At 36.7% G+C, this 17,685-nt stretch overlaps 1 protein-coding gene and 1 pseudogene across 5 annotated transcripts in view; one reads left to right on the top strand and one right to left on the bottom strand.

The window, feature by feature from the left end:
- The window catches only part of IL1RAP (interleukin 1 receptor accessory protein), a 159,088-nt gene that overhangs the window by 139,032 nt on the left and 2,371 nt on the right, over nt 1–17,685 (top strand). For 4 of the 5 annotated variants that reach the window (XR_011470315.1, XM_070406576.1, XM_070406574.1 and 1 more), the window contains exons 9-10: nt 7,350–7,499; nt 8,654–8,797. Coding sequence is in view for 4 of the 5 variants with exons in the window: in XM_070406576.1 (XP_070262677.1) it covers nt 7,350–7,499; nt 8,654–8,797 (294 nt within the window). In the remaining variant the exon portion in view is untranslated. Of the gene's footprint in view, nt 1–7,349; nt 7,500–8,653; nt 8,798–11,337; nt 13,895–17,685 lie in introns of those variants that run through there. The other variant, XM_070406577.1, reaches the window with a different exon arrangement.
- LOC139003994 (histone-binding protein RBBP4 pseudogene) lies at nt 2,021–3,261 on the bottom strand (annotated as a pseudogene).

Here is a 17,685-nt window from a genome sequence, read left to right as displayed (position 1 = left end):
AAGTCAGTATCATTAAAGTATAGGTTAAACAAAATTGATCAAATTACTTTAGTTCAGGGCTCCTTAGCATCTTTAGCATACTACCATTTGGTATGAATATCTGCAGGGGGTTGGAAATAGTAGGAAGGATTTATTTTCAAATATATTTGACTCCAGATTCCCTAAGCATGGAACATTTTGTGGGACTTGTCTTCAGAGGCATGTGTTTTGAGAAACAATTATGGAGGTTGGCATAAATTAATAATGTATTGTCAGCTGGATAAGATCAATGCGGTCAATTAAAATAATATTGAGTCTAGGAGTTATGCAGAAGTCTATCCAGCAGAGCTAGTTGAGTAGCTCCCCTTTCACAGAAGCGTGTGCTAGATGGTTTAGTATGAATGGCCTCAGGCATGTGAAGTGATAACTGCATCCAATAGAACAGATTTTCTATTCGTCATTGATTTTCAAAATCACATTATTATATCCCTGAGGAATTTCTATTTGTATGTATCTTACTTAGGGTTCTTTAAATTTCCTGGTTTAGTGAGTACATTTTTTAATTTAATTTGAAAAGAAGTTAGCTGTTTTCTTTTTTCCCTTTATTTTAATTTATTTATTTCCCTTCCCATCACCACTTATCCCCACATACCCTCTTCCACCTCCACCCACTCTCCTCCTCCCACAAGCACCATGTTCATGAGTTCTTTCTCTCCTTTTTTTTTTTCTTTTTGCTCAATCCCTCCACCTCCGGAATACCCTTTCCACTCCCCCCCTCCCCCCCAGCACACACACACCAAATATGTTAGCCTACTTATTTAGTTTGTTAATTAAATTCCACATATAAGTGAAATCATATGTTACTTGTCTTTCTCTAACTGGCTTATTACACTTAGCATAATGTTCTCCAGGTCTATCCATGTTGTCACAAAGGGTAAATGGTTTTTTTATTTTTTTATTTTTTTTTTATTTTTGCTAAAAGTATTACAAAGGGTATTACATAAATGCCCTTTTTATACCCCCCACCCTTGACAAACCCCTGCCCTCCCATACCCCCCAGTGTCTTATGTCCATTAGTTATGCTTATATAGATGCATACAAGTCCTTTGGTTGATCTCTTACTCCCCTCCCTCCTGTCCCCCAACCCTCCCTGGCCTTCCCACTGCAGTTTGACAATCAGTTTGAGGCAGCTCTGCCTCTGTATCTATTATTGATCAAAAGTTTGTAATGGTCTTTATTATCCATGAATGAGTGAGATCATGTGGTGCACCCAAAACAGATATGATGGTATCAAACTAGTGGTCAAGGACTAACTGCTGAAAACAAAACAAAACAAAAACAAACAAACAGAATTGGATAGTGTTCCTGTCAAGTGAGAACATATATCTTTACAACTTGGTGGTCCCAAGTTTTTTTTTTTAATTTTATAGAAAGGAAACAAATAACATTAAAGTAGCTCAAGAAGTACACTAACAACCAAAATGTGTGGGGAAAAATAATCAGGCAGTTTTGATTTAACTCACAAAACTGAGAGGAGAGTGGTCTACACAGGAACATGTGCATCCTGGAAATACAAGTGTGAAGATTTCAGAGTCCAAATTTATATGACTTTAATCTCCCATAGTTTCTGAATAAAAACAACATCTTTCAGTACTTGTATTTCATGGCTCAGACACCTGCCTCACTTCTTTTTATTCCTCACTCACTTCTAAGCTTTACTTAAATAAGTCTGAAAAACTTGGGGTTATAGGATAAGAAAAAAAATCACACACAATATTCCCTTTTTGGTGGCTACTTTAGATCTTTGTTACTAGAAAATTCCTCAGGAAAATTTATATATAAGTCTGTGGCTTTGCTGTTTCAAGTTAATATTTAGAAAACACCCTCAGTTTGGGCTAATAGCATTATTGATGGTAACTATTATAGAGGGATAGCTGACCAAAGCCTGTGTCTCAAAACCAATGCTAAATCAATCTCAGGATTGAGAAAAAAAAAAAAAGGGGGGGGGGGGGGACTAAAATCACAAGAAAGGCAGATGTATCTAAGACCACTGTCCTAGATCCACGCGTCCTTGAGGGTCCTCATCATTATAAGTGTTCTCTGCTATTTGCTGCACTTGCATGACAGTGGCTTCTGACAAAACAATCACCCAAAGTTCATTGGCATTCTAGGAGAAATCAGATATCTCAGCAGTGTGACCACCATGTAAACAACAACTCCAGTGGCCCATCTTCTCTTCTGCATCTTCTGGAGTATGTTCCTCTCCAATTTTATTTAAATCCCAGGCATTCAGTCTACAATCAGTATCTCCGGAAGCCAAAATAGTCTCCTTGTGAGGTGACCACTGAACCTGGAATATTTCATCCTTATGTGGTTCAAAAAAATACAACTGAAGTTTCAGATTTATCAGATCCCACAAGGCAATGGTCTTATCAGATGATCCTGGTGGCAAGAATGAACTCACTATACGGACTGAAAGAAAGGCAGTTCACTTCAGCAATGTGAGCATCAACTGAGTGGCTTGATTTGAAAGTATTGTTTGGTCAAATATCCCAGATCATAAGTTTCTGATCATCAGCAACTGACCCCAACAGAGACTCATGGAGCAGATGCCAGGAAACATCTACTGCTGCATAACCTGTAAAGGTGGTCTTCACATCCACGACTTTTCCTTCCTTTGGTACAGCACTGATGTCCCACAGGCAAGTGCTGTGGTCAGCTAAGTGAGTGCCCACTGAAATTTGCATTTCAAGAAAGCCATAGCCTTCCTTCTCATGTCCATGGAGACACATGTCTGAGTTGCACTCTCCAGAAGGAACTGGTTTAAAAGGCTATTTTGTATAGTGAAAACAAGAACATCATTGGATGGAGTCTTTGTTGCAATGATGCAAGATTTCTGGGGCCTATAACATGCCCTTTTATTTCTCCTTCATGGTTGATCTTGATTTCTATTTCAACTTTTACTCTTATAGAGCCCAAACCTCCAAGTTCTCCTTTCTTGCTGTTATAGGTTGAAGCATCAAACTGAGCATCATCGTTAGGGAGCTGCACATTGACTATCACAAGGTGGTTTTGTTTATCCAACCTGTGTGTCCCTAGACAAGTTACTGAATGCTGAAATTTTTCCCTTCTGGTCTGGTTACATCTGGAAGCCACTATGCAGTTAGGCTGGGCCACTCCAGGCATGGGTCTTCACCAAATAGTGTTCTTTTTCCATATTTTGTACATTTTATTGACATGTTCTTCCACTGTGTTATCAAAGGTTGCTTTCTTGTTGGCCATGGCAGGCAGGCAAGCCAGGGGGACCCCGGGGTCTAGCCTTTTAGGAGGGGTGGGGAGGCTGCAATAACTCCCTCTGTGCTCATCACCTCTCTTGTTACAATACTAATCTTGAAGCATTTATCTGCTAGTTCCATCAGCTTTATCAACTCTGGTTCTGTTTATATTGGCTATTTTTTTTTCTAATTATGGGTCTTTTTTCTTTTTTTGCTTTTTATTCTGCCTACATTATTTTTAAATGTATGTTTGACATTATACATATTACATTATTGAATGTCTGAATTTGTGTTTTGTTCTAGTAGTTGTTTAATTTACTTATATAATAGCGTGCTTATTTTCTGAAGCATCTTGCTTATCATTGCTAGAGTAGGTCTAAAATAGCCTTTTCTCTGAGGCAGGATTGGACCTATTAACCTAACTGATATTTCTACTTAATACTTGAGTGATCTTAACTCAAATGTGTCCCACCCCTGCATGTGCTCCTAGAATTGTTCAGTTCCCATCTCTCTATGGCTGTATCTTCCCTGATCATTTTCCCTTCACTGGTAGCTATTCTTTGTCTGACCTTGGGAAGGAGTCACCCTTAATATGCAAAACTTTGTATTTTTCCAAGAGCTTATGGATTTCTAAAGCTCCGTTTCTACACAGTTTTCTTACCTTCAGGACCCAGGCCTACATGTTCAACATCCTAAACTCTACTTCCGGTCGCCTCAGCTCAGCATGACTAATGTACTTTTGTTTTCCCCCTTCTGTGCCGCAGTCCAAAAAGTGCCTTGAGGTATTTAGCCAGGGTGAGTGTGGGGCTCACCCTTTGTGTGCCCTTTCTCTCGCAGATCACACTCATGTTCTACCAGTTATTTTGGATTTAATGGAGAGAAGGCTACTCCAGTACCACTTACTCCTCTAAGATAAGAAGAGGTCCAGAATGTGCAAGTTGTAATGCACTATGGTAGTGAACAAATCAGGTCTGCAGGGCCATTCAGTCATAGGTTTCTGGTTACTATCATTTAAATAAAGCATTCTCTTTGTAATTCGGTAAAATGATCATCGCTGCAGCTCCAAAAGTATTGAGAAGTCCAAGCAATTTAGTAAAGAATAGAGAGGGAATACTAGGTAGTCCAAGCAGCTGGCATTTTGGTTGGGAGACTCAAGGGGACAACATGGTCCCAACTACGATAATGAAGATGATGAGAGTAGCCTAGGTTTCCAAGGAGAAACAAGCGTGTAGACCAATAACTTGGAACAGGAAAAAAGACTAGAGTTATTATGTTGGACTGGTTTCATCAAGGGTAGTTAGCTAAAAATTTAGGCTTTGGAGCTAGTTTTTACTGTAGAAATGCAAAAGGGATGGAGGGAATGCTGATCCAGGGAGTAACAGCAGAGCAAGTGGCTAAATTTGGTGACATCTTGAACCGGATTATGAGTGAGACCAAAGAGAGAGGCAGTTTCAGAGCCCAATCTGATCAAAATGCATCACCCCTTCCTAATTGGAAACCCTTTAGTCTGGGATTACATCAGAGTAAAATCTTTATGCCAAAGCATCAAACAGTACATCTGGGGCAGACAGGAAATGTGGGCTGAGGATCACCCATCCCTGCAAGCCAGCAAAGCTTTAGGGGAAACTTTTTTAGAACACTTTCTGCATGTGATTTAATCCACTTAGTAATTTAGGCTGTGGATTATTTATTTTAAGAATCCAGTTAGTAAAATAGCATTAAGAACTTCCTAATATCATCAAATGACCCTACAAAATACAATCTGTACATACAGCACATGTAATTATATGGTACAAAGTAAAATTAAAAGGCCCTACTAGAAATAAAATAGGCAGTAACAAAGTGAAGATAGCAGAGGGAAATGTCTGAGGGTACTTGAACTCTTGATCATTAAGCAAGGTATCTATTGACATTTAATTTTTTTTAAATTATTGATTGATTTGAGAGAGAGAGAGAGAGGAGGAAGAGAAAGAGAAACATGGATTTGTTTTTCCACTTGTTTGTGTATTCATTGGTTAATTCTTGTATGGACCCTGACCTGGTATTGAACCCTCAACCTTGGAATATCTAGACAACACTCTAACCAACTGAGCTACCCAGCCAGGGTCGATATCTATTAATGTTTGAAAAAACCCATTTCAGGTAACTACATCCACTGACCCCTTTTTTTTCTTCTTCCTATTATAAAATGTCGGCCCAGTGGCAGCCAAAATAACTGAGCAAATAATGAAGATGACAGTGGGAATTACCCCGGTGTGCTGTTAACATAACATGTACTCAGAAATACCTAGGACACAGCAATTTTCATGCCAGCTATCCAAATTGAACTTAGTAAATTCTCAACAACTGCACTGACATAGCGTCTGGCATTTATAATGGAGTTTTCTTACTTTAAAGCACCATTATTCATGGAATGCATACAAACGTACTCCATAATAATTCTGCACTTGCTGAGTCCCAAGCTATATCTGCCACAAGATTAGTATGCTGAGTTTAGGATAATGAACTTAAAACTATGATTTGCCCTTTAATTAGAGAACTTTAGGCTGAGCTGCAGGCTGCTTTTCATTTCCCCTTAAGATAAGATACCTATTTTAAAAGAGACCTTTCCACTAGTGTATGACCACTAATTGAACTTCAAGTAGTGTTGTGCAAAGATCTCTGGAATTTGAAGTCAGGGAGCCTCAGTAAGTCCAGCTGTGAAGGAGAGGATTATTAAGCAGGATGGTAAGATCAGTCATCTTTGAGCAATTAAACATTATAAGTGGTGTTTGCTGAGACAAGATATAATAGAATTTTGTTCACAGCTGGAAGTATTGAGGCTACTTGACTGCAAATTCCAGAGATCTTTGTACAATACTATTGTGAAGTTGTAACTAGATGACTGTAAATAGGTAGTTTAGTGGGGACTGGGAGAGAGTAGAAAAGCAAGCTTGTACACAAATTGCAATATAATGAAATCTGTCCTGTCCTAGCTGGCTTGGCTCAGTGCATAGAGCATTGGCCTGTGTACTGAAGGGTCCCAGGTTCAATTCCAGTCAAGGGCACATGCCCAGTTGCAGGCTTGATCTCCAGTAGGGGGCATGCAGGAGGCAGCCAATCAATGATTCGCTCTCATCATTGATGTTTCTATCTCTCTCTCTCTCTCCCTCTCCCTCTCTGAAGTCAATAAAAAATATATTTTAAAAAAATCTGCCCATATCTCAATATTGCAAGTCAGTCTTTGGACTGTGTATCCTAGAACTGTAGACCTAAGAGATACTTTCAGAGCCAAACACACTGACTGAGCATTTGGTGGATAGCCTCTGTTTCTGCCCAATGAAAATTAAATTTTTGAGGCCTATTTCCAAATATAAAGGAGAGGGAATTAAATTTCTTCCATATGCCATTGGACAAGAAGATAAAATTAAGACAAATGGAGGAAACACAAGAAGATTTTGTTCCATTTAACTGCTCCAACAATTAAAACTCTACCAGTATCATGGGCTGATCCAGGTAATAATAAATATTTTTAACCCAAGAGAAGGAAAAAGCAGAGGATGGAATTGCACTTTTCAAAAATATTTTTGAGTCTGGCTGGTGTGGCCCAGTGGTTTAGCATTGACTCATGAACCAAGAGGTCACTAGTTCAAATTCCTTGTTGTGGGCTCGATCCCCAATAGGGGATGTGTAGGAGGCAGCCTATGGATGTTTCTCTCTCATAGATGTTGCTATCTCTCTGCCACTCTCCCTTCCTCTCTCTCTCTAAAAATAAATAAAAACACAGTCAGGCATCCAATTGTAAATTGAATCAGATGACCTTCTACATCCTTCCCAATGCAAAGATTCTGTTTTAATTTGTATATCATCATTCTATTGGAATCATCTAATGGTTAAAAAATGCATTCTATGCCAATTAACTGGAAACAAAAAGAAATATTACACATCTAGCATTAAAACATAGTGGCTGACCCCTACCATATTATCTCTGCTTGTCACACACACACACAGATCAGGTGCCTGGCTCAGCTGCTTGGCTTATCCAACTATTTGCAGGATGTTGGGTTGCTCTGATCACCACGTGGACATCAATTGTTTCTTTGTTGTTTACTCCAGTGATTGCTCCAAGATACACAGTGGAACTGGCCTGTGGTTTTGGAGTCACAGTCCTGCTCGTGGTGATTCTCATTGTTGTTTACCATGTTTACTGGCTGGAGATGGTCCTGTTTTACCGAGCTCACTTTGGAACAGATGAAACCATTTTAGGTGAGTAATGGGAGTTTGATGTAAATCTCTTCTAGTGTCATCTTTACAAAACATGTTGGCTCGATAAAATCTAGATTTTCCTGGAACATTAAATCAGACTACCTTTTGAAAATCTTTTGAATACATATTAGTTTTTCAATATGGAACATAGTCTAGATTGGCACTGTCCACAGAGAACTATAATTCAAGTCACAAATGTCATTGAAATTATTTAGTTGTCATATTAGGAAAGGGAAAGTGAAGATTTTAATAATGTATCTTTTTAATTTAAGGTGTTCAAAATATTAACATTTTAGCTTGTAATTAAGTTAATAGAGATGTTTTAGGTACTAAAAATCTTCAAACTTCAGTATGTATTGAATCTTACCCTTACAGTGTATCTCAGTTCAGACCAGCTTCATTTCAAGTGCTCAATATCTGCTTTGGCTGTGGCTACTGTCCTGGATAGTGCAGGTCCACACTCTGTACTCAGGGTTGATTCATGCACCAGAAGCATCAGAATCACATGAGAACTTATTGAAAGCAGTATCTTAAACCAAACCCTTACTCTGAATTAGAATCTATATTTTAATAATATTCCTAAGTTGTTCATGCACTCGTTGAAGTTCAAGCAGTACTGTTCTAGTGTGTAATTTTCTGGTGACAGTAGGTTTGTGGCGGGGTCACAGAACCTATGTTTTTAATGAGAGATGATTTTTATAATTAGGCAACATTGGGAAAGGGTTTACTGAATCTACATATATTTTTAATTATAGTTATTTTCAGGTATAATTAGACCATTTCTAAAAGGTTTGCTGAATTTATAATTCTAACATATTAGTGAGTGACATAATAGTACAGTAGACATATTCTGCATGGTATTAATTGTCAGCACCTGTGATTGACTATTTACTTCCTGGTTCTGTTAACTCATAATTGAATGAGCCAAGCCTCATTGATTGCCCACCATAGAAACTGAACTCGGTAAGAGGAGAGTAGAAGACACATCAGATCAAACTTGTAATTACACCTTAAAATAGCCATTTTACCTGGAAAAATCACACTAAAATCTGTCAGATAATTTGTACTTGTAAAAAATGAGAATGTCTAATTTGAAAAAGTTTGATTTAAGAAAACTTTCCTAATTTTTATTGGATCCATGTTCTTTTTTCTAGATGGGAAGGAATATGATATTTATGTATCCTATGCAAGGAATGCTGAAGAAGAAGAATTTGTATTGCTGACCCTCCGTGGAGTTTTGGAGAATGAATTTGGATATAAGCTGTGCATCTTTGACAGAGACAGTCTGCCTGGGGGAAGTAGGTATTCAGATGAGTACAAGTGATGCTACCCTGCAAGGCAAAGGGGATCATTAGCTATATAGTCTGGATGAGAATTTTGCCATTATGAACTCTATGTTGGCAGTTTGGACTTTTAATGTCCAATCGTGTCATACAATAGACAGAGAATCTCTAGGAATTAACTTCATCGTAAGGTGTAGACTATTCAAATGCAGTTTATGGTATACAATATTCCCTCTTCTAAGTTTTAAAAACTTAATTTCAGAAAAGTTTGGATGCACAGTGGATTAGAGCTCTATAAAATGTCATAGATTTAAACATCCTTTTTACTCACATTTAGATTTTTAGAAGTTTTAGCTAATCTGCATCAAATTTTCCCAGAATGTTTCTACAAAGATTGAGTTTAAACAATTTTACAAAGACTGAGGTTTACCCAATTTTACAAAAAATGAGTTGCAGAATAGAGTGTGTGGAATTTTTCTTTATATTCCTCACTGATAATAATTAGAATATTTCCCTTTGGCATTTGCTAATTTCCCTCTCCTCACTTTTGTTTTCCAGCAAATCAAAGCCACTCAAATTCTCCTTTCCCTTGGGTCAGTTTCTTCCTTTTCATCAGCTTACATGTCTCAGATATAGTTTAAAATTTTACAAAAGTCTGATGTATTCTAGTAGGTTAAAAAGAAAGAAACTTCAATTGCTGAATGTTTTAACATAAAAGTACATCTCTAATTTTCAGGTCCATCCAGTAACATTGAGTCTGTTTTATAAATACATAATAGTATCCATAAGCCCACTATTAATCTTTGTACTGTTAAAATGTATGCAGTGTCTCTAACCTTCAGCACAACAAACTAATTTTCTCCCCCTAAAATACTGTTTACATTAATCACTAATCACATCACATGTTGTTTTTTTTCTTAAATGTCATATGAATAATTGTGAATAGTCTCAATTTAAGCCTCCTACAGAATACACTGGTTTATTCTCATGTTGAAATAGCTGGATCACTTATCTCCCCAGTCATCATCCAAAAATCCATCTTGCTTGTGTTCTGCAGTGGACATCTCTTCTAGTATAATTTTCCCAGGAAATGAGGGCTTGATTATATAGTTACAGGATAAATTCCACTCATTTTAAGACTTGAAATTCTAAATCATTTACTCATCCATTTGTTCATTTATACAGCTGTTCAACAAATATTGATCTATTGTGTAAAAAAATTATATAAAGATTAACAGTATAACAACAATGTAAGACCCTCCAACAGGGGTTGATAATTCTTTGAAGAATTCAAGTTCTACATAATTACTCTTGCATCCTGCTTTGATGGTTGATCCTTGTGATCATTCATGTTTTCCCTGCTCTTGTTATTGAGACCTCTTTGCCTGTGGGTCTCTTTCCATGCCTACACATGGTCAGCCTCCAGAAACACTACTTGGAGTAGACAATTTCTTATTCCTGGATTCACCTCCCAGGCTGCTCATGCTATTTTAATAGAAAGTTTCCCCCCACTGCCTCTTTCTATGAAGATTAAGATATAAAATGATGGCTTAGGAAAGTATGGTAAGTCATGAAATAGTTTTCCACAACACTAGTGCCTTCCCTGGAGTTGACTCCTATCTAAACCCCAGGTAAAGAGTTATACCATCCTTGGTAAGCAAGCTCAAGATGGATTATTCCCAAGAATGTAGTGGCAGGAACTACTCAAAGTCCCTGACAACAAAATAAAATTAAAGGTGCATTTCCATTTTCTTGCTCTCCCTTCTTTTCTGACCTGAAGAAAGCATTTGCCTGATAGTGAAGGCAGACAGATCAGCCAGCAGCTGCTGAAACACATGGCTTCCTCTTAATGATAGGAGTTTAAACAGAAAAATCCAGGGATTAATTTAGTCCCTGAGCAGAGAGTAGAATAGAAAGCTGAGCTGAGGATGTGATGCCAGCCAAAATGCCATTACATTGGCTAGATGTTTTTTAAAGTTCTTATTCAAATGACATTCTAGTTGGGGCATGTTTGGTAATAGAGAAGGACTTGAAAAAAAATGAAGATTCTTTCTCTTGCTGTTCTGTATCTGTGAAAATGAATTTCTATGATTTTTTACTCTCTGGTATATATATTACTAAATGCTCATGGGTCCTGAGGAGTTGATACATGGGTATCTGTGGGGAGAAGAAGGCTCAGGAGCCTCTTTGGATGGGACCCAACATGCCACATGGTTTGAAAAAAAAAATATTTCAGTAACACCCTTATATTCCTTGATGTCCCAACTCACGCTTTTAAAGACCAATGTCATGGAAGCATGTTTGGCTTCAGTTCTGTGTGGAATTCTTTTTGGGTTGGAATGTGTGCATATAGTTTCTATTCTTCCTGAGGAGAGTGGCATTTAGTGAGAAGTGTGAAGGGATCTAAGGATGAGGTTGTTCAAAGTGTTCTTGGTCAGAAGTTGCACCTCAACTCTCAGGCTGATGCCCTAAGTTTCCAACACTTGCTCCTCAGTCCCCATGCTTTTTGGGGAGATCTTGGCCAACACTAATCCCCATGGTGTTTTCTTTCCCAGTTGTCACAGATGAGACCTTGAGCTTCATTCAGAAAAGCAGACGCCTCCTGGTTGTTCTAAGCCCCAACTACGTGCTCCAGGGAACCCAAGCCCTCCTGGAGCTCAAGGCTGGCCTAGAAAACATGGCCTCTCGGGGAAACATCAACGTCATTTTAGTACAGTACAAAGCTGTAAAGGAGACGAAGGTGAAAGAGCTGAAGAGGGCTAAGACGGTGCTCACGGTCATTAAATGGAAAGGGGAAAAATCCAAGTATCCACAGGGCAGGTTCTGGAAGCAGCTGCAGGTGGCCATGCCAGTGAAGAAAAGTTCCAGGTGGTCTAGAAGTGGAGAGCAGGGTCTCTCCTACTCATCTTTGAAAAATGTATGAAAGGGACAATGAAAGGGGTAAACAGAGCCCTGGGTACCCCAGGAAGGAAGAAACCTTCTTGATACCCAATGTATTGTTTCATGGACAGAAAACAATTCTATGGAAGCCTCCCCATAGGGTTAAATTCAGGGTGACTGGTTGTGTTTCCTCAGGCAATACTAAGATTTAGAATGATCATGCCACCAGTCTGTTACCAGTGTTCAATGTCACTATGTTCTTTGCAGGTAAAGACTTGGATGATGTGAATTTTTTCTTCTGCATCTTCTCTATTACTGTTCTTACATATTTCTCTCTCTCTCTCTTTCTCTCTCTCTCTCTCTCTCTCTCTCTCTCTCTTTCTCTCTTTCTTCTCTCTTGTTAACATTATAGGGCTGCCTTTGCCTATGGTTTGAAAGACCCTGTAAAGATAAGTCATCTGTTAATAGGGTCATTATGAGTTTCCAAGTATAGTTTTCTTCTTCTTTTATTATTACTCATCTATTAAAAAGATAATCAGGGTCTGAATATACTTTAGCTGGATAAGGAGCTCTTTTGCCCATTCTGCTGTATCACAAGCCATCACAGTAAGATTGACACCCCCTTGGACAATTCAAAGCAGTATTACTAAAAATTATTCTTATAATAATTGATTTAAAGATTCTTATAATTGCCTGAATTTTCTCCTATTATATCCCCATGTGCCGTCTATCTCAGGTAAATGATGGCATATTTTTCAACTTGAAATATACAATTTTTTATTCTAGTAAACTTCTGACTATCTGTAGGTCAGCCCATGTTTATCATTCCATCTTCCCTCTCTATTGTAACTTACTTATGTCAGCCACTCGGAGTTTACACGTGGCTCCACACTTGGTTCAGTCTGATAGGAAGTTTATCCTAATGGTGCTAATAGAGTGAGATAATGGCAAATTTCTTTGAGGGTATTTTCTGGCTTGTGATGAAAGAGCAGAGCAGAGTGTTTGGCCATTTGTCTTTTAATCTCAGCCTCATTAATGTGAATATTAGGAAAACGATTTCTCTTCGCTTGTTTCTCTCTTCTCATTTTAAAGTGTGGAAGTTAAACTCAGTGACCTTGAGAGCTGCTTTTAGCATTAATACTCCAAAAGGATTAACTGAACCCCTAGTATTGTCCCTATTTTATTTACTCACTCCACACAAGTCAGCTGAAAGGTCACTGTCAATGTAACTTGTTTTAGTTTGTTTTTTAGTAAAGTTTCACTGTTCCTAAGACTTGGAAAAGTGAAAACTTAGTCTAGAGTTTACAGAGTGAAATATAAATACATATACATGTGTATATATTTATATATACACACAAAATTATATACATATGTGTATCTAAATTGCATATAGATACACATGAATTATATACATACATACACACATATATACATACATGAATTATATTTGCATGTATGCATACATATATACAATATACACATATATACATATATATGCATATTACTTTAGTCATTAGCACAGTACTACAAGCCACTGGAACTCTTGTCCAATCTTTAGATTGTCTTTACTGTAATGCTTTTGTGTTAGTGTTTTCTACACATTAACATTATTTGTGATTTCACAGGTCATAGTGGTAGCTGTTGTTAGTTCTTGCCTTTCCTAAATTAGTGTGAATAATTTACTACTGCTAGAGCTGATCTGGGTTCAGTGGAATCTGTTGTGCACAGATCTTCCATAGTCACTGCTAAGCATAGCCAGTCCTCTGGCATTATTTGATCATCTATGTTTGAGGCACATATACTTAACAACTAAGCTATGTGAATCTCAGTGCTCAACTACTGGAGAAATAAATCTCTATTTGGACTATTGAGTAATAAAAAAGAAGAGAAAAAGTCTATAAATGAGCCTGAGTATCCTATGAAACACCGTTATTCATAATTTTAGGAAATCCTTATTCAGTAGTATGAATGTTGTTAAGCACTTCTAAAACTATCTTTTACAGTTAAAAGTCCTTCAGCAGACTTTTTTATAGAGGAGTTATTGCTTATTTTAGTAATAAAAGCATGACTATAAAACTGTTCTAGAAGTCATTCTGGAACCTAACATTTTTAGCCTGATTAATGCTTTTCCTTGCTACAAACCACAATTACTCCTCCTATCAATCCTTCATTCACAAGACCAGGAGAGACTTGACTCCAGATTAGCTTTGTATTTCAAATTCTTCCATTAGCTTTAGGTAAATGGGGGGGGGGGGGGGGAGCGTCCCATCACCAAGGGTCCATTTTCTTGCCAATACTGCATTCCTTTTGCACTTTTGAATTTACTATTTATCCTAAAGGCTGTTCTGTGCCCCTAGAAACATCTTGACATTTTCCCCCTATTTATATCCTTGTCTTTGGTACTGAGCTTTTCTAAATGCTAAAATCAAAAGCATCTCAAATTTCCATGGTGTGTCTCATTCTAAGATAATTTTTCAAGACTTTCTGTTTGTTTTTTATGTCCCAGAAGATGCCTAATACTGAATATTTGAAGGAGATGGGGAAACATAATTTAGAAAGCAGGAAGAATTTTCTTTCTCATGTTAAAAACAAAACAAAAAAACACGTCTCTAAGGTTAAAAAAAACCTTAAAGGTTTCAGATATGGGATATAAAGACCTTCTGCACCCAAGTTAACAAAGGACCATGATATAGAATGTCTAATTACACAATAATATAAAATTTATTTAATTTTTTTCTGTATTATAACTTAGATGATTCTCCAGGATTCTAATAAACAAGCATTTCATTGTGTTGGGGAACAAAGCATCACTCCACTTGTTAATTATACATTTTCTTTTCATAGGTTTTAATATTTAAGATTATCTTTTTATTTTATTCATAAACTTTTGTATTTTCCATTTTTTATTTGATTTGTAAATTTGTTTATTTTAAAAATAAACCATTTATTTTCAGCTTTGAATTTTATTTTGTGCATGTGTTTTATGTCTTTATTTTCATGTTTGGGCATAATAAATAAGAATAAAAATAATGATACATGTAAAAAATATAAATTGCACTAATTAGGTTTCTCTTTTGAGAAATCTGAAAAAAATGGGAACTTCATCTCAAGAAAAATTTTTTACATGTGAGTAAAGGAGTCATTTAAGTAAAATTCATGACTCTAACATTCTAGGTGTGTGTGTATGTGTGTGTGTGTGTGTGTGTGTGTGTGTGTGTATGTGTGTGTTTAGATAGCCAGAGAGACAGGGAGAAAGAGGCAAGAGAGGGAGAGGCAGGAGGGAGAGAGAAGTTCTTTCAAAACAAAAACACAGTCTGTTATTTTTTGTTCAACTTGGAACTTGGGTAGTTTATAGAAATATCTTACATTTTATAGGCTTTATTGCAACCCCAGGGCAGTTGTTTTGAAATGAAATAAGTTAATTAATATTATGCTTTTAGTTAATAGAGTATAATTTGCATGAATGAATCAAAAATTCATTTATATCACATTTCAAGTAAATCAGATAAATATTTGGAAATGATTTTCTTTTGAGTTAATAATATTAAATTCATAAAAACAAGGAAGCCTTCTTGCTTAAAATTCTTTTCCTATTCACTTACTCTAAGGATATTTATTAAGTTCTTATAACTAAACTGGTTAGATGAGTAAAAATTTTCCTACTGAAAAAGTTTTCACTTTCAAGGCTATCTCCAAAGAGTAGACTTAGGATCAATGGATGGGGATTATATGGAAACAGACTTCTTCTCAATTAGGAAATGACTAAACAGCAGACTTGAACAATAATGTATTTCATTATCTTTGGAGATGCTGGGGCCCCATTACTAGAGATGTACAAGCAGAGACTTAATGAATCATATTAAGATTTTGCAAATGGGCTTTCCTCATTAGATAAGTGATGACGGGTCTGAAGTTTCTTCCAACCGTGGACATATTAAATGACCTCCTAGAACATTGTGGTGACTATTTAGTTTCAATAACAACAGTGTCTGTATCAGTAATTTGGTTATTGTGGCTACCTAGCTATTCCTGACCTTGTTAAAAACACTCAAGTATTTTCTTCAGTTATTCACTGATGTCACTAGGTCTTTGACACAAGTAAAGTCACGATATGATACTATTCAACAACTAGCTTGTCTTATTTCTCTATTTCTACCCAAGAGATAAAAAGTATTTTTAACAATGGTCTAGGTCACAGTGGTCGGCAAACTCATTAGTCAACAGAGCCAAATATCAACAGTACAATGATTTAAATTTCTTTTGAGAGCCAAATTTTTTAAACTTAAACTATATAAGTAGGTACATTGTTATTAGCTTAATTAGGGAACTCCTAAGGCTTAGGAAGAGCCACACTCAAGGGGCCAAAGAGCCACATGTGGCTCGAGAGCTGTAGTTTGCCGACCACGGGTCTAGGAGACTAAGTGTTTCAATAACATTCTTTATCCACATGTATTTTGAACTGAAAGGAAGAATTTTTAAAACTTATAATTCATAAATTCACATACTAAGATGATTGTTTTTGCTAGACATTTACCTTTAGGTATCTCTAATTTGTTTAACAACCTTCCAAATTTGGACATACTTTATATATTTTATAGATGGATAAATTCATAATTAAAGATATTAAGATAAAAACAGATAATTGGAGAGATCAATATTTAAATTCAGATCTATCTTCCAAATTAGGTGGCCCCCCATATTTCATTACACTTCAAGTTTTAATAAAGAGAGAGAGAGAGAGAGAGAGAGAGAGAAGCTTCTTACTGTTTCATACACCAATAACCTAGCCAAAGAACAAAATTGCAGGCCTAGTTTAATTGTAGGGGAATTTCAGAGAGGCTATAAATTTTAACAACAAGAATCTTCTTCCTTGAAGAATTCTAGTCCAGAAAAATGATTTGAAAACCAATTTACTATTACACAAAAAGCCAATCTCATCATCCTACAGCCACACCTCATTTTTTGATCCAAACGGGATAAAGACCTAATTTGCAACTTCCTCTCCAATAATGTTCAGCATTAAAATCAAAATAATTTGCATCCTCAGATGGGAAGTATTGACAATCTGTAAGATTTTAAAATATGCCATAAAGGATATAGCTTCTTTGGGAGTACCTTGTGAGACGCCTAGGTACAGATACCCCCCCACACACCTGAGAAGCATCTCCTACATCCACTCATCAAAGTCTGGAATTTAACCATACGTATCTATTTCTTTAGCATTTCCCTCTTTCAAATGGAAACCCAACACTTTTCAATTAATACTAATAATTTTTTTTAAAAGCTACATTCTCTCTTTTTTAGAGGATTTATGATACTGTTTTGTTTTCAACAGTTGGATTTCCAGGGGCTACTTTGAAGTGTAACACACACACACACACACACACACACACACATCACAAGTTCTTTGTGATGAAAAACTATCCGTGTTGTTTTAAGGGTATATCGTATTTATCAAGAGATGGAAGAAGCAGTAGACATCCTATTCTCACAGTCTCAGGTTTATGAAAGGCGGGCTACATAAGATTCTGAGCAGAACTCGACAGAACAAAAGAATTTACAAAACATGCTTGCACGTGCACATGGCCTTTGAAGATAAGTGATAGATTTTTCTCACAAGATTGAAACAAGAATTCTCAAAACACTGCTCTCTTGATAAATCCAGTTCAAAGTTCTTAAAAATTGCTCTTCCAATTTCCCTTCAAAATCACGTTAAATTCACTAATTGAAAAGAACTGGTCTGGTAAGGAACATAGTTCCTTCATTCCTGTCAAATTCATCATGATCAATTTCACTGCAAACTTTCGATTTGTCCTAACAAGCTAAAATGTCTCTCGATGACTGTTTCACCACTGGCCCATAAAGCATATGCACTCAACCTCATGGTATGTCTGTAGTACCTGTTTTCAGAGTTTCAATGGCTGTGATTTATACATTTGGAATTCTTTTCCTTCAGAAAATAACATTGTTTAAGCTGTTAAATCTAACAGCGAGTTAAGCACTGCTTTTATCTTGAGAACTTT

The sequence above is a fragment of the Myotis yumanensis genome, unplaced genomic scaffold, assembly GCF_028538775.1.
Source record: "Myotis yumanensis isolate MYYU_CA2020_CCGP unplaced genomic scaffold, mMyoYum1.0.hap1 SCAF_2, whole genome shotgun sequence".
Lineage (NCBI taxonomy): Eukaryota > Metazoa > Chordata > Mammalia > Chiroptera > Vespertilionidae > Myotis > Myotis yumanensis.
This window is presented reverse-complemented; position numbering and strand designations above follow the sequence as displayed.